At 54.5% G+C, this 27998-nt stretch overlaps 2 protein-coding genes across 6 annotated transcripts; one reads left to right on the top strand and one right to left on the bottom strand.

Annotated features, from left to right (window-relative positions):
* Positions 1–9: 9 nt before the first annotated feature.
* On the top strand, positions 10–14080 carry Lrp3 (LDL receptor related protein 3). 2 transcript variants are annotated; one of them, XM_021197408.1, is made up of 8 exons: positions 10–505; positions 2139–2186; positions 3924–3986; positions 8786–8924; positions 10063–10277; positions 10557–11670; positions 11877–12009; positions 12272–14080. In XM_021197408.1, the coding sequence occupies exons 1-8, from the start codon at positions 433–435 to the stop codon at positions 12857–12859; spliced, it is 2373 nt and encodes a 790-aa protein (XP_021053067.1). In that variant the 5' UTR covers positions 10–432; the 3' UTR covers positions 12860–14080. The 2 variants fall into 2 exon arrangements, with proteins under 2 accessions (XP_021053067.1, XP_021053075.1); XM_021197416.2 differs by lacking the exon at positions 3924–3986.
* On the bottom strand, positions 13833–27969 carry Slc7a10 (solute carrier family 7 member 10). Of its 4 annotated transcripts, none has more exons than XM_021197430.1 (11): positions 27669–27969; positions 19810–20014; positions 17732–17883; positions 17372–17497; positions 17148–17301; positions 16342–16465; positions 16157–16260; positions 15773–15869; positions 15392–15541; positions 14647–14824; positions 13833–14240 (listed from the first exon to the last, which is right to left on the bottom strand). In XM_021197430.1, the coding sequence occupies exons 1-11, from the start codon at positions 27835–27837 to the stop codon at positions 14107–14109; spliced, it is 1593 nt and encodes a 530-aa protein (XP_021053089.1). In that variant the 5' UTR covers positions 27838–27969; the 3' UTR covers positions 13833–14106. The 4 variants fall into 4 exon arrangements, with proteins under 4 accessions (XP_021053089.1, XP_029396497.1, XP_029396503.1 ...); XM_029540637.1 differs by having other exon boundaries at positions 14050–14240; positions 14647–14765; positions 27669–27876; XM_029540643.1 differs by lacking the exon at positions 15392–15541 and having other exon boundaries at positions 14050–14240; positions 27669–27876.
* Between the last annotated feature and the right edge of the window lie 29 nt (positions 27970–27998).

Genomic DNA, 27998 nt, shown 5'->3' with positions numbered 1-27998 from the left:
CACGTGGCTGGCGCGGCGCGGCCTCCCGGCTCCGGGCTTAGGCGAGGGACCGGCCGGGAGGACGGACGGACCGAGGACGCACCCTCTAGGCACGGTGCGGCGTAGCGCGGGCGGCCCGGGGATCGACGGGCAGGGCGCGCCGGGGCATGGGCGCGCCGGAGGTCTCGGTGCGCAGGCCGGGCTGGGCGCGCCGGCCGGGGCTCCGGGACAGCGGCGGGCGAGGGTCTTCCCTGGCGACCGCCGCTGAGCCCCCGCGGGGCCCGTGACGCCGCGGCCGATGTGGCCCCGCGCGTTGCGGGCCTGCACCGCCGCCGCACAAAGACGCCGCCGCAGCCGCCGCCCGCACCCGGGCCGCAGCCGCCGCGCCAGCCCTAGCCCCAGGCGGAGCCCCGGCCGCAGGGCAGCAGGCGTCCGCTCGCGGCCCGCCCCGGCATGGAGAAGCGCGCGGCCGCGGGGCCGGAGGGGGCGCCGGGCGCCAGGGCGCCGATCGCAGTCGTCTGCCTGGGTGAGTGGGCCGCGAGGGGCCGGGCGGGATGGGAGGGCTTGGAGCCTGCACTGCCATGGCTTCCGCGCCCAGGCACCCTTGGGCTGCCGAGGAGGGAGCCTCCCGCCACAGCAGAGCCCCAGGCCCGGAGCTGGGGGGACGAGAACGCTGGCCTTAGGCACCTGGGGGAGGCTGGGGTCTTCCTGACGCTTTCCAGCCCGGTCTGCCTGAGCTGTGGACAAAGGCCTGGACTACTGCTCCCTAAAGAAGGAACCGTTTCCTGCCTGAAGTCCTGGGCAGGCCTGGGAGCTAGCCAAAAGATGGGGACTCAGCATGGGGGCTGGGGGGGGGAGGGAGGCAGATGTGAGAACTCCTTTTCCCTTTGTTTCTTCCCAGACCCAGATGGTCATAGGTTGGTTCATCCCTGATGGGGGGTTGGGGGTGGGGTGGGAGTCTGTTCCGGGGAGGACCAAGAACCCGCCAGGACTGGAACCTAGGTTAGAAGGCTCCTTCCCTGACCAGGAAAGATTTCTGTCCACTTTCCCAGAGCCCACTGCAGGAGAGGGGAAGGAAGGAGTTAAATCCCTAACCCACATGGTTCTTTATTTACCTTGATGAAGGAGGGAGGCCCTTAGAAGAGCTGGGTCATTAGGGGACACCCTGTGATATCACTGTTGAGGGCCTAGGAACGGGACCGGCTCCCTAAAGCCACTGAAGTGACAAAGTTGTGAGGGGTGTGGGGGCAGCTCTTTCTTTTTAAACTGTACCTCTCATCTGGCCTCCAGGAAAAGAGAAGGGCGAGTGTCTGGGAGAGGATACTGCACAGGCTATGTGAGCTAATCTAAGCAGTGGCGTATATGCCCTGAGTTCCTGCTTCACGTGCTGCTAGTGGTCATGGTATCTGGGTCCTGGCTGTTGTGTTTCCCAGGTGGGCAGGGCAAAAGGTGAGGACTTCCTTGTTCAGGAGATGCCCATGTCTGGGTCTAACAGAACCAGAATGCCCTTGGGGGTGCAGATGGGGTGAATGCCCCTATTTCTTCATCAAATGTAGAATGAGTGCCTCAATCATGGAGGGAGGCACCCTGGTCCCCAGGCTGGTAGAGCTCTTCTCACCTGGCCTAGACTCTGCCTCAGCCTGGAGCCAACGGAAGCAACGGACATTCCTACTGAGGTGGACACTTACTGTGTCGGTCTCTGGAGAGAGTTCTCTGCCTTTAGGACCATGGGGTGCAGGGAAGATGATGGTATTGTTACCCCCAAATACCCATCAAAGGAGGAAGTCCTTCAAGGTGGTAGAAGGCTGCTTGAAAGGCAGAGTTCTTGGGGCTGAGCTTATGTGATGGGTAGCCTCAACCTGAGAGGAAACCACTGAATGCTGTGGCATGGGTGTCATCATGACACAGGATGACACAGCCAGGCTAACACACTGCTGCCTCTGTCCCGAGACCCTCTGAGTTCCTCACCTTTGCCTGTCCCAGAAGGAATGGCAGTGAGAGGGAGAGTCTCTGGCAGTGGCGTGGGCCATGCCAACTGAGATCAAGAGGGGGTGCCTTCGTTTCAACTGTGTTGTCCTGTGTTCACTCCTAGCCCAGACATGGGCTCTGAACCCCAGGAACTACTGTGCCCTACTGACACCTCTTTGTGTCTTCCACAGTGAACCTCTTTCTCACTGGGAGGCTCAGCAGTGCAGTTCCCGCCTTAGGTGAGTGAGCCCCTTTCTCTTGCCTGCCCTGGGTTAGCAACCTCTGGGGATGTCTGTACCTCATGGCCAAGGCTGGGAAAACTTTTACCTGTGTATTTTTACAGCGTCACAACGGAGCTGTTCGGTCTTGAGCAAATTTAAATTTAGTGACATTGATTTCTTTGGCAAGATAGGTGAAGTGCCAGACTACCTTAAACCTAGCCGTTAGGGTCCATTGAAGCAATGACCCAAGATGCTCAAAAGGGGTCTGGTTCGCTGTGGCTTGGTACCACTGCAAACTAGCAAATGCTCTGTACAGCTGATAGATTGTGCCTCTTGTGGGCTCAGGGGTTCCTTAGGGACACTGGATGCTCATGTATTAGAATAATACCTAGAGATAATATCAATGGTGCCACAGAGGTTAGTACCATTAAGGAAAAAAAAAAAAGCCAGGCGGTGGTGGCCCATGCCTTTAATCCCAGCACTTGGGAGGCAGAGGCAGGCGGATTTCTGAGTTTGAGGCCAGCCTGGTCTACAAAGTGAGTTCCAGGACAGCCAGGGCTACACAGAGAAACCCTGCCTTGAAAAAAAAATCAGACTTTTAAGACTGGTTTGGTGGCACAGGCTTGTAATTCCAGCCACTCAAGAGACTAAGGCAGAAAGGTTGACGTTATGGTGTGCCTAGGTTACAGAACTAGTATAAGGAAAGCCTGGCTAACATTGTGAGACTCTGTCTAAAACATTTTTTTAAAGGGCTGGGGATGTAGTTCAGTGGTAGAACACCTGCCTAGACTCCCCTATGTCGGACTGGGGGTGTGGCTCAGTGGTAGAGCCCCTGTCTAGAATCCCCCAGTGAGGGGCTGGGGGTGTGGTTCAGTGGGAGAGCCCCTGCTTAGCCTGGATTCAAGTCTTAGTGGGTTTGGGCCAGGCTGAGGGGAAGGCAGAAGCCCCAGCTTTCACTGGAATTTCCAAGAGAGAGGCAAAGCAATCAGGCAGACGGCTTGGACAGCTTAGAATGGCCAGTTAGAGTAATCCTAGAGGCGAATTCTAGGGCAGGCTCCAGCAGGCTAGTACCTAACCCTGGGATGCTTCAGGGCAGAGAGGGTATTGGCTGGTGTGTGAGGGTCAGGAGGATGGTAGATAGGAATGCAGCCCTGGATCTACTGCTCTGCACGTGAAAAGCAGGTTCCAGGTAAGCCACCTGCAGCAGAGAGGTTGACACAGCGTGTGAAAAGAACAGTGCCGAGCCCTGTGCTGGCCTCTTGCCTGGCAGTGTTGGCTGGCCATCTGATGACCATCTTTGAGCTCTCATCTGGTGTCCAGAGAGGGAAGAGCAGCCATAGACACTCATCCTCAGTTGAGGAGGGCCTGCCAGTGTTTGGAGAATGATTAGGTCTGATGTCTACCAAGGTAGCCTGCTCTAGCACTAATATACTGAGTAAACCTCACCATCTCTTGCTCATTTAGTCAATATGTGGCCACCTTCAGCAAACCCTAAAATGACGTTTTAGTGCCAGGTGTGGTGTTGCAAGCTTGTAATCCTAGTACTGGGGAGGCTGAGGCAGGAGGACTGCGAGTTCCATACCAGCCTGGGCTATACAGAGAGAGACCCTGCCACAGAAGTAAACCAAGGGTACCAAAGTCTGTGTAACTGGTGAGAGCTTTAAGGCAAGGGCTTCAGGATGTGTGTGGTCAGCAAGGATGTGTGACCCCCAAGTCTGGGGACCTGGAACCTGTTTGTTGTCTCTTATGCCACAGGCAAAGCAGGAGCTACGTGGGGTTTCGGGTTTCAGGCTGCCACTGAGCCCACTGGGACTCAAGGTGGGTAGATCTGTCTGGTGATCACAAGGGGTGTGGGGGAGGGTAGGCAGAGGTGTGGGGGAGACATTCATGGGGGGAAGGGGGGCTAATTGCTCTACCCCTCTAGAAGACTGGGCCTTCGTCCCTATAATTTTCTCTGTACCCCCGCTCTGTCTTTTTCTGCAGCTGGGCCTCCTCTTCTGACCCAGGCTGGCCCAGGGCCCTGCTGTAGTCAGCACTGACCAGCCCCGCCCTGCCTGATGTACTGACCACAAAGGACAGCCCAATTTCACATCCTGGTTCCAGGAAAGCACTGACGGGGTCAGGTGCTGGCCAGGGTGCAGTGCAGGGAAGCGGGGCGAGAGGAAGGGTGTCTTGCAAGCGTGAACCGGAGACCGGTCCTTTCTCGGCTGGTGGGTGTCTGTGGGCATCCCAGATGTGTTCCCCAGGCGTGCAGAAGTGATGCTTGAGGGACGAGACCTAAGGCACTGTACACTCTCCTTACTCACCTCCAGAGGTGGTTGTTCACACATTGATGCCTATGTATGGCACCCTTGATTTGGAGCTAAAAGCACAGCTTGCCTGGCAATGTCAAGTGGCAGGGTGGGTTCTCGTCTCCCTGAAACCCACCTCTGACACCCCTCAGGCATTGCTGACCCTTCCCAGCATGGACCCTGTGACAGCATTTCCAAATACTTTTGGGATCATCCCACTGTCTCCCAGCCCCTTCTCAGCCCACACCAGGTAGATTTGGGTGCCTCAGCCTATCTCTTGCTCTTTCCACGTCAGGCATTCCCTGAGTCAAAAGACTACCTCCTGAGTCCCGCACCACCCCCTGCTTCCCCCTGTGATCCGAGGGTAAAGTTCACACTGTCTTCTCCTCAGTTAGGCACTTGGTCGAGTGCCTGGGGATGAGGGGAGGAAGGATGCTGGGTTACTATGGCAGATTGTCCAGGTTACCCATAGCCCCTGGAAATCAGAGCTTCAAACTGTGCCGCATCAGGCCTGCCCCTGACCTCTCGGGAGGATTTGACAATGCTTTGGCTCCACAGCTAATGACCCTGCCTATAAAGCTGCCACCCATCCCTTTCCTACTTTGCCACTGAGAGCTCCGACAATCTGTTAGAGCAAAGGCTGGCCTCCACCTCAAGCTCACAGGGACCTCCCTGACACCCCAAATGCTCTCAGGGCTCTCTCCTAACGCAGCCCTGCTGCCTCTGCTCTGACCTTTATGTATCCTGTCAAATCCTCCTTTCCCACAAGACTCCTCTGTAGACTCCTCTGCCCCACTGTCTGTTCCATTACATGACTGTCTGCCTCAAGACTGCCACTTGCTAAATTTTTTCAACCATAGCAAGCAACATTCACTGTTTTACAGATGGATAAGATGTATCCTTCTACAAGGAGACATATGGCCATGGTGGGTATCCTTCTACAAGGATATATATGGCCATGATGGGTATCCTTTTACAAGGATATATATGGCATGGCAGATATCCTTCTACAAGGATACATATGGCCATGGCAGCTTAGGTCTGGGCCCCAGGGTGGAGATGATGCTGCTGTCATAGAGAGCTGGGTTTTAGGGTTTGTTGGCCAAGCTAGACACATCGCCAAGCTTACTGCCATGTGGTGTCTAGACAAGAGCCCTTCATGGAGCTCCCAGCTTCCAGAGCAGACTGTTCTCCATCTTGATGTAAGACCCAGGAGGTGGCTGTAGAATCCTGGTCTAGTACTTGTGACATCCCCAGAGAAGAAGAAACAGTTAACAGTGACATTCCGTGGGGGTTATAGACAAGAGGGTTTGTGGAAAGGTTGGGTGGGCTGGCAGTGGTCCAGTCATCTAGACAGACAGGCCACCTAAACCTTGAATGAATGGCCAGATGTGTTATACAGGGACAGGTATCTGGCTAAGGCAGGAAGAGAGCAAGATGTTGATTTAGAACCTTGATCAATTCTTTGTATGAGGAAGAGACACCCCCAATCTCACTGGACTCTGCCTACCCAGGAACCACCCACTCCAGGTCATTTCAGGTGGATGCCTAGGTCTCACCAAGATTCCCTAGTTAGTGGCTTTATCTGCCAGCAGGAGTCAGGCCCAGCCTGGGGCACCCTGTATGTTCTCTTGAGACCCTGCTCTGCTAGTTTAGGCTCCTGTTTCCTTGGTTAAGCCCTGACATTGGAGAGGCTGCATGCTAGGACCATGTGTAAGCATCAGGAGCAAAGAACTGGCACGTACCCCATTGAGCTGGGACACTTGATGCTATAAAGACAAAACCCTGAGGATGACCACCCCCACATTAGGGACAAAGGTAGCCTTCCCTCCTTTTGTCCTTTACCTTTTCCTTCTCCTTTCCATCTTTCCTCCCCCTTCAAGTCTCTCTTTCATCTGTCTGTCTGTCTGTCTGTCTGTCTATCTTTCTATCTTATCTATTCATCCATTTGTGATCTATCTATAGTCTACTTATCATCTATCCTCTCTCTCTCTCTCTCTCTCTCTCTCTCTCTCTCTCTCTCTCTCTCATCTTTCTTTCCTTGGGGTCTCATGTAGCTCATGGGCCTAGAACCCACTATGTAGCTCCGGGATGACCTGAAACTCAGAATCCTCCTACCTTAGCCTCTTGAGTGCTAGTATTACAGGTGCGTGCCACCACACTTTGTTCAAAGATGCATTTCTGACTTAATTCTTTGACGCTCTTGTGAGTAGAATGGATAGCCAAAACCCCCATGGTCATGGATGGCGGAGTGATTGCATCCCCTTGGGAAGCTCAGAAGGTACTAGACTGACCATCAATAGTCCATGCTGGGCATTCACTGTATGTCAGGCACTGTGCTGGCTCTTGAGTGTCAGGCCAGAGCATTCAAACCTGCCCTCCTATGGGGACTTGTCATTAAGCAATTTCTAGAGCAAGAGGGAGGTCACTGTTGTGACAGAGGCTGAGGAGGAATGGAGGGACAAAGGTTAGGAGCTCTGCTGGGGGTGATCTGGTGTGTGGCTTCCCTATGAAGGGCACCCATAGAGCTGAAGCTGAAAAGGACTGAGGGGGATAAGAGGTGGGGAACGGTTCTCCCTTCCATGGGAGGGATCTTGGGCACAGGGGAAGCAAGGATACAGGAGATATGAGGCAGTTTGTTAGGTAGGCGAGCATGTCTTTTTGCTAAGAGATAGGGATGTGCAGGGTTGGACAGGGTCCTCCTGCAGCAGTGTCCCAGACTCGTAGGCCACAGAGTGAGAGAGGCAACGCGACAGACGCCTACAGTGGGAAGATGAGGACGCAGACTTGGAGAAAAGAGTCTTTGCTTCCCGAGCCTTGCTCTTCCATCTGTAAAGTGGGCCTAGCCTTTGTGACAGGCTGGATAAGAGAACCGTTTGAGGGTCGTGGCAGGGACGTAGCCAAGGGTAAGGGTACCCTGCCTGGCGTGGGAGGACCCGTACAGCAGGGCAGGCGTGGGGGTCTCTCACTCCTGATGGCTAATGATGCTTTATCTTCATCCCCGATGTGGCATACAGTTGACACTCTATCAATGCTTGTGAGCTCAGGACCTGCAGTAAGAGGCTGAGCCCGCCAAAGGATCGGGAGGATTCTGTACCTACCCTTGCTGGCTTTGTGCCCAGGAAATCATTTACCCTCTCTGGGCCTCCATTTCTTTATATGGTTAGGGTGTCTACCTTCAATGCTTTGTTTTGTTGTGTTTTGTTTTCACATATATTTAAATAAAATCCCAAATTTTAAATAAAAAATATTTATTTTTTACTTATGTGTGTGTATATGTCTGGAGGAAGAGGGGCTGTACACACGTATACAGGAGGTCAGAAGAGGGCATCTGATCCCCTGGAGCTGGAGTTACAGGTAGTTATGAGTTGCCCATGGTGGGTGCTGGGAACCAAACACTGGTCCTCCTCAAATGCAGTAAATGCTCTTAAATACTGAGCCATCTCTCCAGTCCCCAATCCCAAGTTCATTCAAGGTGTAATGAGACCCACCTGCAGCCAGGTCTGGACATCACCACCTCCCTTCATGTCACCAGGGACTCTGTATAAATTCAGTGTACTTTCATCCCCTACTTGTGAGATCCACAGGGAAGATTTTCAGTCTTGCTTTTTATGCCTGTTATGTTTGCTTGGTGCGTGGTAGATGTCCAGTAAAGATGTATCAGGTGACAAAGCTCCTCTCTTCCCTTGGACTCTGCCATTTAAAATATTTATTTCATTTTATGTGCATATGTGTGTGCCTGAGCATATATTTATGTACCATGTGGTGCAGGGGCCTGTGGAGATCAGTTGAGGGAACAGATCCCCTGGAACTGGAGTTATAGATGGTTGCGAGCATCCGTGTTGGTGCTGAGAATTGAACCTGGGTCCTCTGCAAGAGCAGCAAGTACTTTTAATCACATATCCATTTCTCCAGCGTCCCTGGGGATGTGTTCCACATGGGTATGTAGGAACTCTAATTAATGGCCTGTGCAGGCCTACACGCCAAAGGCCTATGTGCAAAACATCCACTAAGCTGAGGTCTTGAGACCTCATATTGCATGTGGAATGCCAAGGGGAATTAAAAGTGTCTTGCTCTTAGCCCTGCTGAGATGGGGGCAGAACATGGACTGGACACACAGGATCAAGACTCCAGAATATCACAGGGAAGTGTTACACTGCCTTAAGTCTGGAGAGTTCCTCCTTGAACCCCACCCACACACGGCTTCCATGATGCTTGAACTGTAGACTGACTGGGCTTAGTGGAAACTTGTGTCCAAGCCACGAGCAGGAAACATGCCCCCTACCCAAAGGTGGGTGGACATTTCTCAGCCTTCTCTCCCGACAGCCGCCTGCAGTGGGAAGTTGGAACAGCACACTGAACGGCGAGGGGTTATCTACAGCCCAGCCTGGCCCCTCAACTACCCTCCAGGCACCAACTGCAGCTGGTACATTCAAGGGGACCGTGGTGACATGATCACTATCAGGTAAGGAGAGCGTCTCTTGGACTGCACATGTGTGTATTCCTAGCAGGTGCGGAGGGCACACACCTGGGTATGGACAGGTGTGATGTGTACTGTGTGTGACAGGTATGTAGGTGTATGGACACAGGTAGGAACAGGCATCTGAGAGACCTGTATGGCCATGTGTGAGCTGTAAGCATGTGTGGGCATGTGAGATATATGGCCATTTAATTGAGCACTTCCTTGGTCGGGTGCTCTGAGCTGGGCTCTCTTCCTCTATTGATTCTTTCCTTTTCGGTCCCCAGAAGAGAGCCTTGGGAGCTGGTGGGGGAGTCTGGCTGCTTGAGGCAGCACAGGTTTCTGCCCTCTACCCTTTGGGAGTGGCTTGAGGCTAGGGTGGCATGGAGCCCAGGCCAAGGTTTCTGCAAGGACCTCAGGTGGTCTGTTGGGAAGGGGACTGTCAGTATAAGGCAGAGGGAAACAGGATGAGGTGCTAGAGGGTGTCACTGAGGAGCAAGAAACCCTGACCTAGGTCATGGGAACATTTGGCTAGGGGGTCGCTATTGGTTCTGTTTGCCGTACTTCTGCATGTTGAAATCCAGAAGCCTGCTCCATTCTCCAGGGCTAATGACTGTAGATCTGAAGGACAGGAATGGGATGGGCCTGCACTGGTGGCTATTGCCTCTTCGGCTCAGCTCTGGCACTAACATTTCACCTGGGCAGCTTGTGGTCACTAAGCTGCAGCATCACCAAGCTGCAGCATCAAGTAAGCCTCCAGGGCAGAGCCCCTCCTTCAGGGCACAATCCTGGGAGTTTGTGCTATCCAGTTGACTCAGGATGAGAGGGATCTGAGTCTTTGGTCACTGCCCTTTAGGGGAGACTGCCAGAGGGCTGATGACCCCCTGTGCTCAGTTCAGAGCTGGGGATGCTCTCTGCATGTTAGTGGAGCATCCAGAGCTGTTTAGGAGCTGGACTGATGGACGCTGCCCATGGATGCCATGACTCCTCATGGAGTTGCCTTTGGACCCTGGGGTGGAGACAGAGCCAGGCCATTTCAGAGGGTTGTTAGGTGGGACAGAGCTCCAGCTTGACTGCTGTTGGTCAGTCCCGGCCATGAGGACCCTGTCTGCCTACCCACCCCTGTGATCCTCTCTGCCCACAGTTTCCGAAACTTCGATGTAGAGGAGTCTCACCAGTGTTCCCTCGACTGGCTCCTATTGGGCCCAGCAGCTCCTCCTCGCCAGGAGGCCTTCCGCCTCTGTGGCTCAGCCATCCCACCTGCCTTCATCTCTGCCCGTGACCACGTCTGGATCTTCTTCCACTCAGACGCCTCCAGCTCTGGCCAGGCCCAGGGCTTCCGCCTCTCCTATATTCGAGGTGATGCCAGCAAGGTCCTCCACTAGCCCCAATTTCCTGAAAGGGCCCCCTTTACCAGCCCTATTAATCCTTGGATGGGGGTGGGGCTGATTCTGGTGATGCCTCATTGACCCCACTTTGCTGGATATTGAACCTAACCTTTCACCCGTGAGCCTCTGCTCCATAGGTGGCCTTGCCTCTCTGTACAGAGACCCAGCTGGGACTGAACCCATTTGCCCGCTCCCAGCCTCAGACCCGGTGCTGGAAGGAGGCTCACCCTGCCTCACTCTTTGTCTCCAGGGAAGCTGGGCCAGACATCCTGCCAGACAGATGAGTTCCGCTGTGACAATGGTAAATGCCTGCCAGGTCCTTGGCAGTGCAACATGGTGGATGAGTGTGGAGACGGCTCGGATGAGGGTAACTGTTCAGCGCCTGCCTCGGAGCCACCAGGCAGCCTGTGCCCTGGGGGCACCTTCCCCTGCAGCGGAGCCCGCTCCACACGCTGCCTGCCCGTGGAGCGCCGCTGCGATGGCACTCAGGACTGCGGTGACGGCTCTGATGAGGCTGGCTGCCCCGACCTAGCATGTGGCCGGCGGCTGGGCAGCTTCTACGGTTCCTTCGCCTCCCCAGACCTGTTTGGCGCCGCCCGTGGGCCTTCAGACCTTCACTGCACGTGGTTGGTGGACACGCAGGACCCAAGGCGCGTGCTGCTGCAGCTGGAGCTACGGCTGGGTTATGATGACTATGTCCAGGTGTATGAAGGCCTGGGCGAGCGTGGGGACCGGCTGCTGCAAACGCTTTCCTACCGCAGCAACCACCGGCCCGTGAGCCTGGAAGCAGCGCAGGGCCGCCTCACTGTGGCCTACCATGCTCGCGCTCGCAGTGCTGGTCATGGCTTCAACGCCACATACCAGGTGAAGGGCTACTGCCTCCCGTGGGAGCAACCATGTGGGAGCAGCGAGGGAGATGACGACAGCACAGGGGAACAGGGCTGCTTCTCAGAGCCACAACGCTGTGATGGCTGGTGGCATTGTGCAAGCGGCCGGGATGAGCAGGGCTGTCCAGCATGCCCTCCGGACCAGTATCCCTGTGAGGGTGGTAGCGGCCTGTGCTATGCACCTGCCGATCGTTGCAACAACCAGAAAAGTTGCCCCGATGGCGCGGATGAGAAGAACTGCTTTTCCTGCCAGCCGGGCACCTTCCACTGTGGTACGAACCTGTGCATCTTTGAGACGTGGCGGTGTGACGGTCAGGAGGACTGCCAAGATGGCAGCGATGAGCATGGCTGCCTGGCTGCCGTGCCCCGCAAGGTCATCACCGCCGCCCTCATTGGCAGCCTAGTATGCGGACTGCTGCTTGTTATTGCCCTAGGCTGTGCCTTCAAACTCTACTCCCTGCGCACGCAGGAGTACAGGTGGGCACCCCGTGGTGGCCTGGAGCCCCAGTTCTTCCGTTTCCCTGGAGAAAAATCTCACTACATTCCAAGCTATGGGTTGGGTCGTCCTGATACAGGAAGACTGTTTCTGTGTGTGCATGCAGGGGTCCGGATGGAGGGGTGGGGTCCCCAGGTCCTGCTCTTATGCTATCCTGTCATGCTTCCCTTCTGCCCGTTGCTTTCAGGGCCTTTGAGACCCAAATGACACGCTTAGAGGCAGAGTTTGTGCGGCGCGAGGCTCCCCCATCCTACGGGCAGCTCATTGCACAGGGCCTCATCCCACCGGTTGAGGATTTTCCTGTCTACAGTGCATCCCAGGTGAGCTTCCATAAGTATGTGTGTGGGGGTGGGGAGGGGGTGGGCATAAAGCCCAGGTTTCTTTTCTGCTGGATCTCAGAGAGCCCCCAAGACCAGGAGGCCTAGGGGCAAGCTAGAGCTAGGGTGTAAGGAGTGGGGGAAGGGAATATGGTTAGGTGGGGGAAGCACAGACTAGTCCCTGGCCTGGAAGTGGGCGTGCTGAGGGTTGTCCAATCGTTCCCGAATGGCCTGGTCCCTACCTTAGTTGCTCCCCTACCCTCAGGCTTCAGTGCTACAGAACCTTCGCACGGCCATGCGACGACAGATGCGTCGGCATGCCTCTCGCAGGGGGCCATCTCGTCGCAGACTGGGCCGCCTCTGGAACAGGCTCTTCCACCGGCCGCGGGCACCTCGAGGCCAGATCCCACTGCTGACCGCTGCTCGTACCTCCCAGACAGTGCTGGGTGACGGGCTCCTCCAGGCAGCACCGGGGCCTGTCCCAGAGCCCCCAGCACCCAATACAGACACAGGCAGCCCCAGGGAGGCTGGAGATGGGCCTCCTAGTGGCTCTGGCCATGCACCAGAAGTGGGGCCTTCAGTGCCACCCCCGCCCTTGAACCTGCGAGACCCAGAGTACAGGCCAGAGGACAAGGAGAGAAAGGCCTGTGTGGACCCTCTGGAAGACAGTCCAGCCCCTGTGGACACACCTCCAGAGCCCTGCTTAGCACAAGACCCCCACCCCCAGACTCCTACTGTCAGTGGCACCCAAGACCCCCACTCAGCAGAGCCACTGGGGGTCTGCAGGAGCCCTCCACCAACCTGCTCCCCAGTATTGGAGGCTAGTGACGATGAGGCCCTGCTGGTCTGCTGACCCATTGGACACGCCGGTGATTGCCACAGCCCCGCTTTGGAACCAGGGAATACACAGTCATTTCTACCCTGCCTCTGCATTCTTTCTTATAGAGGCCCACCTAGCAGCCCCCGTGAGGGGCCTGGGCTCTCAGTCAGTCGGCAGCCTCTGCAATCCTACTGCTCTGAAAAGCTGCATTGCAGGCAGGGGCTTCGGGTGGTTGGCCTGGGGAAGAGGGTGGAGCGACGAGACCACCTCTGAGATCAGCATGAGCATATAGCCCTTGGAGTCTCCCGGCAAATTGCTCTCTGCCACACTGATCTGGGGATTCATTTCCAGAAAGGCAGGAGAGCCAGAACCAGGCTTTCTGGAATGTTTTCTGTGGCTTCCCGGTTTATTCACCTGCAGTGGCACCAGCTGCCCATCCCCAGAACTGTGCCAGGAGCTGTAGTTGAGTCCTGAAAAGGCCATGGGGAGGGGTTGGACCTCATTCATGGTGAATGCTATATCCACCCTTCCACGCAGGGCCCCTGGGGAAGATAGGCCAGTGGCTTCTGCCCCAGCCTTGTGCCTGTGGCACCAGCATGAGCCTGGCTAGACTGCGTCAGTCCCCAAGCATTATGGGTAAAGCTAAAAGTATGAGATAGGATGACCACGAGAGAGGCCAGTCTATGCCTTCTCAGGAAACAGAAGCCAAGGTATGAGCTGACAATGGAAACAACCATCCTGTCCTGCTTCAGAGACTCAGTTTCTCCATCTGAAGCCGGGGCTGTGCTATCAGAAGTAGGTGCATTCGCTCTGGTGACAGTAGTCCCAAATAGGGATTTCTGGGTTCTCCTGGATTGCTGAGTCGTAGATGGAGTCTCACTGTCTCCTCTGTGCAGCCTCCAGTTCAACCAGCAAAACCCACTCGGGCTGAAAACCTCCTCCATAGCACCTTCCCACTTAGTAGCCCATGTACCACGCTGAGGCATGTCTCCATGGACTCCCCTTGCACACAGCAACAACCAGCCCTGTTTATTTACAGGCATTTCTGGAGAAGCTAGCAGGGCATTGCTAAGGCAGGAAGCCTGACCCCAGTGGCCAGTCCCTTACAATAGGCCTCTAAGGGTTGGGTCTCTCTCTCTCTCTCTCTCTCTCTCTCTCTCTCTCTCTCTCTCTCTCTCTCTTTTTGCAGAAAAAAAATTTTTGAAAACAAAACAAAACACAAATTCCTTCTCAATAAACAACATGTAAACAGAATCCACTGTTCCAGTCTCTACAAGATCTCATTGTGTCTTCAAGGGCTTGTCCGTGATGGGCAATGGGGAGGGCTGGCCCATGGGGCCATTTTCCTCCTCCTCCAGGGAGCCCTGGGGGTAAACCACGAAACACAGCTCCTGGCCCCAGCGTGTCATGGACTCTAAGAACAGACAGAAGAGACAGACGAGACAGACAGACAGATAGATGATGGCAGGGGACAGGAGGGGGGCGGCAATCCACCTCCCTTGGGCAGGGAGTTGCTTCCTTTGCAGATGGAACCCAGCCACATCTGTATGTAGCAGGAAGTTTTAAGGGAAGTCACTGGGTCCCGCGTCACCAGCCAGGCTGACAGAAGCGCCCCCACCCCCCGCTCTGGGGTGGGATCATAAGCGATACCCGCCTCTGCCTACCAGAGGTGTGATGGCCCTTTTCACCTGTGACCCTGTGTATCATAAGCGATACCCGCCTCTGCCTACAAGAGGTGTGATGGCCCTTCTCACCTGTGACCCTGTGTATCATAAGCGATACCCGCCTCTGCCTACAAGAGGTGTGATGGCCCTTCTCACCTGTGACCCTGTGCACACACTTTGGTTTGCTTCTCCAGAACACTCCCAGGAAGAAGACGGGGACCCCAGTGAGGATGATGATGATGCCAACCCCACAGACCATGGGCTCCGAGATGAAGCTGAAGACCAGCAGGAATGCCCAGAACACCAAGTACACAACAGGAATGAGGAGGTTCACCTATCAGAGAAAGGGTGAACAGGAGCGCCAGGGAGCAGCACCCTAGTTCTCCTGCCACCCGGGGGATCAGAGGCACTTCCTCCGTCTCTTGGGAATGAGGCCCCTGTGCTGGCCTGTCTAGTGTACTGGAGAGTAATTCCTGGGTTGACCAGTTGGCCAAACTGCTGAGGCTGTCTATTTGAGCAGTGCTGAGCTATCTGTAACAGTTATACACAGAAAGCTGTTTACATTTGGCTGCAGCTCAACTATTTTTTTTTCCCATGCTTCAAATTTTCAGGCAATCTTCAGGATTCATACACAGATGGGAGTCTTTTCTGTCACCCTTTCATGTGGGATCATGAGAATACCAGGCTCTGTGATTGGCAGCCTCTGTGACCTTAGTCTCATTGCCCCTGTCTGTGTGCTGGGGATATTAAAAGCACTTGCTTCTTGGGGTTAGAGGAGAGAACATGGCAGTGGGTGGAAAGCCCTACACTCTGCAAATGCTATAGCCCATTGTCATCGTCACCTATACCTGCCTCTAGTGCTCAACTTGGATGAAGATGGCCCTGTTATTTCCAGCCTCACCTTAATGGGCCTGTGGAGTGCCGGCCGTCTCCAGCGCAGCACAAGCAGGCCCAGGATAGTGACTCCGTAGCAGAGGTAGTTGATGAAGGACACATAGTTGATGAGTGTGTATGTGTCACCCACGAGCATGATGACCGCTGTGGCCCCGCACTGGGAGAGGACCGAGGGCTGACAGCTGGCCTCCCACCTGCTTCTGGCCATCCCTGGAGGCTGCTCTGGGCCTTCCCACTCAGGTCAGGAGGTCAGGTGAATCCCAACCCATCCCCACCCTCCGTGGCTCATCCACCATAGGCAGGAATAAGTTTTGGCCATTATCCCCCAAACCCACATTGCTAGGTGTCCCTGGCCACGTGCACTACCTGGTTGGGTTTTCCAACTTACACAGACAAGGAGGGCAGGGATTGGGGTGCAGCGTCTGACATGAATCATGGCCAGAAAGCTGGGTAAATGTCCCTCTCGGGCTCCAGAGAAGCATAGCCTAGGCACGGGGAAGGAAATGGATAAGGGCCAGAGCCTGGCCTTGAGGCTTCTCTGCTGCTTTCTAGAACCCAGCTGTCACGTTGACCTCTGCCCTCCAGGCCCTCCTGGCTCTCCTCATGTAGTCTGCTTCCTGGCTTTCTTTACTTCAAGACTGGAATCAGACATTTGTGACTGGAGAGTCTCAGCTTTTCCTTCCCATGGTCCCCCTAGCGTGGCATGCACACAGCAAGACACCTGCCTTGTCTCACCTATACCATCCTCTCCCCCTTTCCTCAGACCAGTCACCTGGACGAGGTGAACAGGTAGCCATTGATCCCTCCAAAAGTAGAGAGTGCCACAGAGACAGGCATGACCCACGAAAAGTAGCCCAGCAGCTTCTCGCCGAAGGTCTGCATGGGCACAGAAAAGAGGCCACGCGTGAGGCTGGGGTTGGGGTAGGGGCTGCAGAGAGAGCTGAGGTCCCCACTCACCACGGCCACCGCGTTAGAGGACAGCAGCTCCTGGGGGGACATGGCAGTGAAGTAGGCGACATTGGTGAATGTGTACACAAAGGTGACCAGTGGGATGGAAATGAAGATGGCACGAGGTAGGTTCCTGGGGACAGACATTGGAGTGACAGCATCAATTCCTGGTGCAAGGATGGAGTTGTGAATAGTGAGGGGAATTTGGAGTCCCCAGGGGGACATCTGTCCAGGGGGTGGGCAGGAACATACTGCTGTCTGCCTTTTCCCAAACCCCTGTCTGAGCACCAGCTAACAGAAGGAGGGACAGATAAGAGCCAAGGCCACTGGTATGAGAACGCGTCATCTCCTGAGGGCAGGGTCTAGTTAACATCTGGATTGAGACAAAAAAAACCGTGTGCAGCCAGAGTTAGACTAAAAAATCTTGCGGATGCCTTCAGAGCTCAGCCCTCAGGTCTGAGGTCTCCCTGGAGATTCTCCACCTGCCGCCCTGCCCCCGCAGCAGCCATTGTCCCTGTCAAGGTCCCTGGCTGAGCATCAGATGCAACATTAGGGGCTCCATCCTTCAGAACCATGCTGTGTGCATATGGATGGTTTCGGGCCAGATGTAAATCACTAAACCCAGCAGGAAAATGGTATTCAAGTCTTTCTGAGGCCCCACGAGGGGCCCAGTTGCAGCTGCAGACAGGGAAGACCACAGCTTCAGGGCTCTCTTGAGGCTGTTGTCATGACAGCGCGCATGGCCAGTGGATGACCAGTTTGAGCTTCACAGCAGATCTGTGATGACAACTGCTTTGAGTGGGTGTTTCACTCACTTGCGAGGGTCAACCAGCTCCTCGGTGACATAGTTGAGGAAGTTCCAGCCACTGAAGGCAAAAGAACCTTGGAGGAAAGCCAGGGCCAGGTGACCCACAGATGGTGTCATCCAGAAGGCGAAGGCATTGGTGGGTCTCAGCTCTTCAAAGTGTCCTGGGGAGTCCAGACACCAGGGGTTAGCACAGACTCCCGAGTCTCTCCAGTGATCCCACCCTGGTTTTACCTTGGAAGATCTGGACAAAGCCAACGGTGATGATAAGAGACAGCGCCAGCAGCTTCCCGCCAGTGAAGATAACCTGGATGCGCGTGGCCCAGCGTACGCTGGAGCTGTTCACCCATGTCAGGAGCACTGGAGAAGAAAGGGGTGTGGGGATCTGAGGCCGAGCCCCTCGTGGTGGCCCATAGCCAGATCTAGGCTAGGCGAACAGCCTCTGCAGCAGCCAGAACCCTGGGTCTCAAGGTTGACGTTACAAGTGAGAGCAGCTAGGAAACCCCTCTCCACTTTCCTCCCAGCAGAGTGGACGAGAATATCATGGGGTGGGGCATCCAGCTGCTATGGGGACAGAGGCTCAGGGACACTCACTCAGGCAGGCCATGGAGAGTACTCGAGAGGCTGTGGCTGGGGGGATACAGTTGGGAAAGACAGGCTGAAGCACATAGTTGGAGAAGGTCATGGAGATGACAGCCAGGCTGGTGGGGTACATGATGAGGACAGCACTCCAGAGCAGGAGGAATCTGTGAGCAATCAAGGGCCAGCATAGTACAGGCACACCCCTTGCCTGCTCCAGATGTGAGCATCTGGGATAGATGAGGACCAGCCTCCAAGAGCTGGTGAGCTGCCAGAAGCTGGGGAGGTGGCTATTGGAACAATTGGAAGCTGATTCCAGGTTGCTCCCTGAGCCCAGTCTTCAAGCTATAGCATTATCTAGGGCTCTCAGGCACTTTGTGGTTTAAGATGGTTGATTCTGAGCAATGTCTTTGCCTTGATTTTCAAAGAAGAGTGATTTATGTCCCTTATGTCAGTATCCCTTAGATATATGCTCAAAGACTGCCTTTATCCAAATAGGGGATCCAGCCTGAGCCTTTAGGGATGTTGTTAGCTGTTAGCTCTTAAGGTGAGGAGTCCCTTGGGACATGCCTCTTGATCTTCACCTTAGACCTGTGGCCATGTCTCCTCCTCCACCCCCTTCTGTATAACCCAATCCCTTGGCTTTTCAGGCTTTATAGATCAACAGTCTATCCCTCTGCATCTTCTGGCTGCCCTCGAACTGGAGTCCAAGGCTCGTTCTCACCTTCTCTGAGTATTATGTCCAGGTCCACAGTATCAAGACCTGACTGAGCACCTCCCTCAAAATGCCACAGACCCCCCCATAATAATACAAATCTTACCCCCAAACAATCCCCTCCTCTATTCCTGAGACCATCACCTAAAGAGCCTTTAACATGTGACAGTGGGTGACACCCCACTGCACCCACCTGACCCTCACAACACATTGGCTACCGTATCCTTCTGAGTTAGGTTGTAAAATGACTGTGTTAGGTTGTGGTCTTAAGAATCCTCATTGAACTTGTGTGAACAACTACAGCAACTTCAATCCCCCCATCTTGTCAGCTCTGCTACGAACCTGACCTCACCTCTACCCATAGCAGAAAAAGACTCCCTGGTCCAGGCCACCACACTCAGAACCTAGAAAAGATGCTTTTATTTGCTGAAGAGGCATATCTTTCTTGCAAGGCTGTGTAAATGGCGTTTCCCTACATGATATGAGTCCCATTCTGCTGCATGCACAAAAGCTTATGACTTTTGCTAACCTCTCAAAGCAGGGGTCTTTTCAGCTTGAATACCATTTGAGGGATTGTTCTGCTCTGCGAAAAACTTGACATTGGGCACTGTGTGTGTGTGTGTGTGTGTGTCCCAACTCAAAGTGGGTGAATTACATAGGAGAACACCATGCCCCTCCTGCCTCCTCTTTACTAAAATAAAGACCCGCTCTTACCTGAGAACTGTATCGTCTAGAAGAGTAAGAGCATCCCTCCCTCCATAAACACCCCAAGGGAGTAGAGCTGAAATGGAGTCCCATGTAAAAGGTGACACAGAACTGGGTGCCCTCTTGTGGGCAAACCTGTGGTCCCAGGGAGGAGGGGCATGAAGGAGGATTGTGAGTTTAAGACCAGTTTGGGTTACATGGTGAGACTGTCCCAGAATATCCAACCATGTAAGAGAAAAGAATAAGAAAAACTAAAACCAAAGGAACCTCAGAGAGCGCAAGGGTCTAGCTCAGTGGTTCTCAACTTGTGGGTCATGGCCCCTTTAGGGGTCAAATGACCCTTTCACAGGGCCCACGTATTGGATAGCCTGCGTTTCAGATATTTACATAATACGATTCATAACAGTAACAAGATTACAGCTATAAAGGAACAATGAAATAATTTATGGTTGGGAGTCATCACAACATGAGGAACTGTATTAAAGGGTCACAGCATTAGGAAGGTTGAGAAGCACCAGTCTAACCGACACCACAGAAACGGAGTGGGCATCAAGGGTGCCCATCCTAGCTGTGGAAGCTGCCAGATACCCCCAACCACTTCGTACATTGAAACCCCCCCCCCCACTCCATAGCAGAGAGAACATCTCCAGCCCCACCAGAGCATCACACTCACCCAGCCAGGCCCCCGAAGATCTCAGTGACATAGGCGTAGTCCCCACCAGACTTGGGGATGGTGACACCCAGCTCTGCATAGCAGAGAGAGCCCAGAGCTGTCACGCCCCCACCCAGGACCCAGACGAAGAGGGCCAAACCCACGGAGCCTGAGTGTTCCAGGACACCCTTGGGTGAGATGAAGATGCCTGAGCCAATGATGTTCCCTGTGGAGAGAGACGAAGAGTGTGAGATCGGCGCACCTTTAGTAGCTCGGGCTTCCTGGGGTAGGAGGAGGGTACTTTAGTGAAGGATGGAGTCTGGCCAGTCCCTGGAGGAGCTCAGGTGGGTGATCTGGAGGCACGGGATGGCTGTCACTGAGCCTCTCAGATCTGGGCAGGCCTCTTCTAGGGTCACCATGAGCTTTTCTCTATCTCCGGCATGGGGAATGGCGCTTGCCCAGTTAGCCCTGCCCACTGCCAGAACTGGGTCCCGAATTCCTTTATTCCCTGGCTCCCACTCCAGGTGTCAGTGAGGTGCCACAGCCATCTGAACCCCACATACGTGTACTCCACGTAGTCTCAGCTCAGGTCCTCCGCTCAGGCATCTGTTCCCCTCCCACCTCCTGGCCAGAGCTGGCCTTCCACAGCTAGACCTTGACCCCTCTTTCATCTGCCTGCCCTTCTCCTATTGGCCAGACTCATGGAGCATCTTGAAGAGTAGCAACCAAGGTGCTGCCCCAAGAACAGGCCTGTTCTTACTTGATTCCTTCATATTCTGTTTCCTCTTTTCCCATCAGGCCATGGACACAGACCACCGTCCCACCCCAAAGGCCTTGCTTCCCGGTGTTGTTAACGTGTAGGTAAGGGTCAACGGGCTGAGGGAAGTAGTAAATCAGCAGGGACAGTTGGGACAGGCTGGGCACACAGGAAAGTATTCCACAGTCACTGACTATGTGAACCAAAGAGCCAGCACTGGTGGGGCCAGCAGCTCAGCCCACGCCTAGTAGGGCAGTGTGTGCATGTGTGTGTGAGTGTGTGTGTGCACTCGTGCATGTGAATGTGAATATGAGTGTGGGTGTGCATGTGAGTGTCTGTGTATGAGTGTGTATGTGTGTGCACATGAGTATGTGTGTGAGTGCATGTGTATGAGTGTGTGTACACACTCATGTGTGTGAGTGGGAATGAGAGTGTTGGTGTGCATGTGAGTGTGCATGCATGTGTGTGTGTGAGAGAGAGAGAGAATGTGTGCATACTTGTGTGTGTGAGCGGGAATGAGAGTGTTGGTGTGCATGTGAGTGTGCATGCATGTGTGTGTGAGAGAGAATGTGTGCACACTTGTGTGTGTGAGTGGGAATGAGAGTGTTGGTGTACATGTGAGTGTGCATGCGTGTGTGCATGTGTGTGTGTGTGTGTGTGTGTGTGTGAGAGAGAGAGAGAGAGAGAGAGAGAGAGAGAGAGAGAGAGAGAGAGAGAGAGTATACATTCTGCTTACTTCACCTGTTAGGTCCACAGGCCGGTCTGGCAGAGGACACAGCTATGGTTGCCAATCTGCATTCGCTCTAGGTCTACCCTGCTTCCCTCACCCCCACCCCTGGCCGGCACAGATTTCCAGTCTGGACAGCTCTACTTGGTGTTCCGGTCACATCCCGGGAGCCCTAAATACATCCAGATAAGGATGGAATAATCCCTGTGCCCCAGTACTCAGAGGTAAGCTGCGCCCCTGCTCTGCTTCCTGAGAGTGGAGCTGGGGTTGGGGGAGCTGAAGAGGATCTGCCCTCCATATCTCAGATGAGGGGCCCAAGGCCTGGGTGGGCTGTTGGGTTTTGTAAAGGGCCTTTGAGTTTGCAGCTGTTCTCAGGACCTGGCAGAACAGGATTTGCCAAAAGCCAGTGAAGTTTGAAGCCAGCGGGGGCTGGGTGGCCTTGGAAGGAGCTGGGTATGTTGGAACTGGGGGCATCCAAAGCTCCGAAGCACCCCATCCTTCCTGTGAGGCACCCCCTCCTGTGAGGCACCCCCTCCTCTAGAGACCCCATCGCTCTACACACTCAGCCTGGTGAAAGCTCACCTCTGAGGAAACCCCGGCTCACAGGGGGTCTTGGGTCAGGGATGTATCACTAGCTCTGAGCCAAGCGGCTGAGACTCCAGTGCTGGACTGAGAGTGTGTGGAGGTGCACAGTTATTCTGGACACGTGGTCTCAGGCTGCTACCCAGAACTTCTCTCGCGTGGCTCAAAGGACCATGTGTGCTAGGCAGTGTCTCTGAGGTCCTATGAGGAATTAGGGAACTCTGCCAGGACGACTTGTAGCACCTGCTTCTGGTTCGTGCTTAAAAGTGACAGAGAGACCATTATCCTGTGCTAGATGCTCTGGGCACCATGTGGGTGGGATGGAGGCAGGGAGCCACGAGGGTGGTGGGCTTGGGTAAGCAGCAGACAGTGACAAAGGGGTGAGAGGATGCTGAGGAGAGCGGTTCTCAGTGCTTCATGTGGGGAGGGTCCATAGAGCTGATGTTCTAGAACATTCTGACTACTAGTGGTGGGCTAAGGACTCTGTTCTTGGGTCCCACGTTCAAGCCCAGTAGTTCTGTTTTTTGGAAAGGACCTGCAGTGAACCAACCAGCCCTGCACTAGAGAAGGAAGAGGGGGAAGAAGAGGATAAGAAGAGAGGAGGAGGGAGAGGAGAAGGGAGAAGAGGAGGAAGAGGAAAGAGAAGAAAAAGAGGAGATGGAGGCAGAGAGGAGGAGAAAGAGGAAGAGAAAGAGGAGGAGGAACCCAAGACCAAATAAGACCAAGGTATGAAGACGTGGGATGGAGATATTAAAAAGTGCATCTGACTGAAAGAGGTGGGTCCTGGGGCCTCTCCATTCCTGTCCATTCAATGGGATAACTGCCCTCTGGTTCCTGTTGGTCCTCCCAGGCAGACAGGTAGGCCTCTCAACCCCCCTACCTCCTTCCTTGTGCTTTCTCTGGGAGGTTTTATCACATTAAGATGTTTGGCCTGATGGGGCTTACTTGCCTCCAGGAGGAATGAAGAAAGGGCCATTGTTCTCTGCAGTGGCTGCTGCGGTGCTTGCTGACCTATTTCTGGGAGGCAGTGGCAGACTGTGGAGGTCACAGGGGTAGACTGCAGAGGTCAAATCTTCAGAATGAGTTACTTGCTTGCCCATGGTGTGTGAGAATGTGTGCATGGGTATAAGTGTGTGTGTGTGTGTGTGCGCACATGCGTGCATGCACACTGGCAGCATCCTATCCATACAAGCACATGTGGGGGTAGACCTCTAGCAAGTGTCCTCTTCAGGGCTCTGCCAGTGGGTCCACAGGGTTAGATGGCAGCAGGGAGCTGGTAGGATAGGACTTTGCCAGAGAGCAAGCACATTATTTAGGATATTGATCCTGATCAGGATCCCTGTCCCCTGCTGGTGAAAGTAGTCCAAATCACCAATCTTTCTGAAGCAGCCTCAGCCCCAGTGGCTCTCCAGATCACCCGCCTTGGCCCCATGGAACTGATCTCTACCTCAATGGCAATGGCTGGGAGGGTGAATAGAAAGTGATTCCTTAGTAATACCTGGACATTGGCAGGCTTTGACCCTGCCCATCAGTTGCCAAGGGAAGTAATTATGACACTCACTGTTTTATTAAACCCAGGAGATCCTTGTGCCCCAAACAGCCTTTCTCCTGGAGACCCAACACCCTGGGGTGAGCACTGGGTGAAGTTGGCCCCACCATTCCAGGCCTTTCTAGTAAGTGTGCATCAAGCTCTTCCCCATTGTGACAGTGGCCCCACTGAGGTCTTGGTAGAATACCAAGGAGGTGAGTGGGGACATCCAGGACATGTCCTGGGTTGCTAATCAGCCAGCGTGTACCTCTAGCCTAACCTACTTTTCTCTGGAGAGAGGTTAAGCAGAGACGTGGCGATCTCGTGTCTGGCCTGCCCGGTCAAGTCCCACCAAGGCCAGTAAGCCTGCCGGTGCCCAGTCTCCAGGCCAGGTCTTGTCATGGTCACCAACAAGCTCTATCTGACTCTTAGGCCCCAGTCTGTACCGTCCTCAATTAAATCATGTTCTGTGGCAGGTTATTGCACGCAACTCACTCGATACACCAGCTAGGCTTCCAAGATGTGGGTCCCCCAGTGTTGTGTTTTGTTTTATTCTGCTTGTTTGAGCAAAATCTCAATATGTAGCCCAGGCTGGTCTTAAATGCCTGATCCTCTCCAGTGCAGGGATGCCAGGTGCGTATCCCTGTACCCTGTGTCCTATTTCTTGGAATTCTTTGCATGTCCTTCATCGCAAGCCCAGCTTTTAACCCCTGGTTGCCCAGAGCTCAGTACCAGGCGCTTGACCCTATTATTTCTATACTTGCTCTATTAGAGACCTCATCCTATCCCCTGATGACAATTTCCAAATTTATAACCAGAGCAGGGACCTTCCCCTGACCTGGGTCTAGACCACAAGCTTTCCACGGTTGGGCCTCCCTCTCCCATGTAACTCCAGAAATCCCAACTTCCCATTCTTTCTGCGGATCTGTTCCTTCCTGAAGTTGTCCTGACCAACCAGAGACAAACTGTCCTAATTCAGGCCACCACCTGTGTCACCCTGGACCTTTCCTGACTGGCTGTCAGTCTGTCACAAATGCAACCAGAGTTGAACTTTCAGCCCGCCACTGACGCCCTATCTCCAGCCACCATTGCCTCTGTCCAAGTGGCTTCCTGCCTGCCTAGCTTGCCCCTTCTGTAACCTTTATCCCCATGGCCTCTCCTCCTTAGTGAGCTAAATTCTATCCAATCTTTTCTTGGGTCAAAACCCTCCCACAGCTCTTAAAAAGAAAAAGGCAAAGCCTTTGCCACAGTTCACAGCCCACCACCAAGCCCTGCCGTGCTCCACCCTGCCCTCCTTCCTGCCTCTTGTCTGGCTGCTGGCTACATGCCTGGTTATTTATGCTGTTTGCTGACTGACTGTACTGGAGCATCAGTGCAGCAGAGGGACCAGCCTGCCTTGTCCCCTATTGGATGTCCAATATACCTGGTACCATTGGATGGATGCATTAGTGTCTCTGGGGCTGAGAGATGCTCTGACTTCCAGTGGTGTTCTACAATATCCTAAGGACATGTGACCTTGGGTAGGTTACAGCCTTAGAGCCTCCATTTCTTTACTTGTCAATGGGTCTGAAGAATCCTCAGGACCTGTGGGAAAAGTGTCTGCAGAGGCCCATTTACTTCTGGCCCTGTAGATAGTAGATAATGTGGCAGGGCTGGATGACAAAGGCCTCTAGAAAGATGGGGTTCATGCCCCTCAGGTCTCTGGCTTTCAAACACCTGCATGGGCTGGACACTTGAATCCCACGTGGAGAGTGGGAAGTGGTGGCCTGAGCAGCAGAGCCATCATCACTCAGGCTGTCAGACTTGGGCATGTCCCTCCTTGCTTGTGAATTGTGTAACGGGGATAGCTGAGGTCTCCAAGTCAGGATCAGAGACCCCGTGTGTGCTGCCCTGGGAAGGACTGACTTTCCTGGCTCTGTTCCTGCATAGTGAAGGGATACCTCAGTCTACCCTAGCTCGGTCCTCCACCATCGCCTGTCAAAAGAATCAGGCCTTCACTTTGCCAAGCCTCCATAGGACAAAGGCCACAGGAAACCTGAATCCAAATTCTGAGCTCATCAGTTGCAAATAGTGCCATTTAACCCTCAACCTCAGTTTCTCCATCTGTGTAATGGGTACAAAACCTGCCACACACACACCCCACAAGGTGAGCATGAGAATCAAAGGAGGTACTATAACAAGAGGTGGTATTCTGAACAGATATCTGATGTACTGATGAGGTGCATCATTTGGGAGGATCCACTGGACCTTTTGGAAATATCCAGTGAGCAATAGATCACTCACAGACAAGGATGTGAAGTTCTCCACCTTCATAACGCTAGAATATGACACTGGAGATTTTCGATTTTGACCAAGCTCCCGGTTAGGAATGAAGAAGAAGCAGATGGAGAAGAACCCAGGACTGAGAGTTGTGCAGTGGAAGAAGTGGTCCCCGAGTCTTGCAAGGGTAAGAGCCGAACCCTTGGGGCATCAGAAGGAGAAAGCAGAGCAGATCTGGCCTCCTCCCCAGTCACCTAATTGAGGACAATCCTCTGCTGTCTGGTTCTGTCCCCTGCCTGGCCCGGTGTCTTGGCTGACGGGACTTTTGAGCTCCCTAAACCTGGGAGAGCACCCAGTGCCCTGGACTGGGACAGTGGTTGAGTTCTGTTCCTGAACCATCCTTGGTTGGCGCAGTTGACTTCCACCCTCCTCCTCAGCCTTCATCTTCTGGAGGCCCATGGGGAGCAATGAAGCAAGAACAGGCTAAAATGGGAAGGGAGCTGGCAGCCCAGAGCCAGGCTCCGGGACACCAGTTCCTCCAAAGCCTGAACGGAGAAGGAGCAAAATGCTGGACTGGGTGTTCATCTCTCCCCTACACCACCACTCCCATCCTCTTGCAGATGGCTGGAAGCCTGGCAGCCTCTGATGCTAGGGTCTCCTCTCCACCATCTCTGAACCTCTCTGGCACCTTAGGCAGCCCCACCAGTGAACCCGTGATAAGTAGGCTTCCCTTTGGGGGGGAAGGGGTACAGTACCCCGAAAATGGTGTTGGCTGAAAGCAAAACTCTAACCACTGCTCTGGTCTGGCCCACAGGCTCAGTTGGTCCTATTATCAGACAATCAGGGGGGCTTGGAGGGACATCAGGACCAGCCCCTGGGAGATAAGCATTCTAGGAGGAAGAGGGCAGGTGGTGGAACTCTCTGGATCTGGGTTCAGGGGTGACTCTGGGTAGGAATGCAAGGGGTACCCAAGAGTCACTACATCTCTCCAGCTGGAGTTTCTCGTGGAAGGGCACAGAGCAGGAGGTAAAGATCACACACACACACACACACACACACACACACACACACACTGTGAGACCTTCAGCCTTTCTCCATTTCCAGGGGTCAAAGGGCAGAAAGAGAGTTATTTGGCTGCATCCCTACTGTGTACCACTTCCCACTGGGTGGGAAAGAAAACAATCAAGACCCCAATTACTGACCTTTTAGACCCCCAACTCCTGGACACGGGGGATCAAAAAAGGCCCCGCCCAAGAAGGCTAGTCCAGTTCTCCTGGAGTCAAGGGACAGACAGAGGTGGAGTTGCTGCCGCCACCAAGCTTGTCCCCCCCCCCCCCCGAATTCTATCTATGCAGAAAGCACCATCTGTAGGAAGAGCGAGAGGGGCCAGGCCACGAGAGCACCCACTTCCGATGCCACCAGACCACGAGAGTACTCACTCAGATCCCAGGGATGAGTGGGTGCTCATGGTTACACCATCACTGGCTACTTTGCTACCTCTCCTTGGAGTCTGTGGCCACCTCGGCCAGGAAGAACAGCGTCATGGCCTTTAACCCTTGGTTTCGACTCGACCCGGCCCATTTACCTCCCTGCTTTCCAAGAACAGATGGCTTCAGTTCCCTGGCACTTGAACCTGGCACACAGTAGGGATGCACACAGGCTGCCCTGCAGCCCAGAACTTGCCACTCAACGTAGGCCTATCAATTACTTCCGTTTCCTAGGTGGGAACAGGGGACTCGCCTTGACAAAGCCCCTCAGCCAAGGGAAGGCCAGAGGAGGGTTGCAGCGAGGAGAGCCACCCCCACCTCCTTTCCAGGCGCAAATTTTCAGAGAGGTTGGGGAGGTGAGGGCAAGAGGCTTTGTGACTGGTTTGCCAGGTCCTGTTCCGAATGGGGTCAAGTGTATTCTCCAGCTATGGCAGCAGGTGCTCGAAGGGTTCCTTTGCCCCTGTGGTCTTATGGTCTTCGTGAGGGAGGAACATAAAGGGCTTCCCCCCAGTACTTCCACGTTATGTACGCCCCACTCACCGATGATGATGGTGCAAGCGCTCACCAGCCCGATCTCTTTCTTGAGTGCCACCCGCTCCGAGGCGCCCGGGCCAGGGCCAGGACCCGGGGAAGGCGAGGGCGCAGGGCCGGGGTTCCCGCGCCCGCCTGGCTGTTGTATGTGGCCTGTCATGTCGCTGTCCCGCCTCATCCCAGTTCCCAGCGCTACCCCGTCTGTCCGGCCCGCAGCCAGTCCTCCGTCGGTCGGTTCGTCTGTCGGTGCGCTCGCGGCCCTCGCAGCCCGGGACAGCGCCCACAGGCGGGCGCATGCGCTGGCACAGGGCCCGGGCCCCCGGGGGCCCCCGGGCCGCT

This window comes from Mus pahari, chromosome 1 (genome assembly GCF_900095145.1).
Source record: "Mus pahari chromosome 1, PAHARI_EIJ_v1.1, whole genome shotgun sequence".
Classification (NCBI taxonomy): Eukaryota; Metazoa; Chordata; class Mammalia; order Rodentia; family Muridae; genus Mus; species Mus pahari.
Note: the sequence above shows the minus strand (reverse complement) of the source record. Positions and strands in the feature narration are given on the sequence as shown.

Coding starts and splice junctions, on each gene's coding strand:
- Lrp3 (XM_021197408.1), top strand. CDS start 433: ATGGAGAAGCGCGCGGCCGCGGGGCCGGAGGGGGCGCCGGGCGCCAGG. Junction 10,278..10,556: donor CCGCCTCTCCTATATTCGAG/GTGATGCCAGCA, acceptor CTTTGTCTCCAG/GGAAGCTGGGCCAGACATCC. Junction 11,671..11,876: donor CTGCGCACGCAGGAGTACAG/GTGGGCACCCCG, acceptor CGTTGCTTTCAG/GGCCTTTGAGACCCAAATGA.
- Slc7a10 (XM_021197430.1), bottom strand. CDS start 27,837: ATGAGGCGGGACAGCGACATGACAGGCCACATACAACAGCCAGGCGGG. Junction 17,884..19,809: donor ATCTTCGGGGGCCTGGCTGG/GTGAGTGTGATG, acceptor GATTGCTCACAG/ATTCCTCCTGCTCTGGAGTG. Junction 16,261..16,341: donor CCTCTAACGCGGTGGCCGTG/GTGAGTGGGGAC, acceptor GTGCCCATGCAG/ACCTTCGGCGAGAAGCTGCT.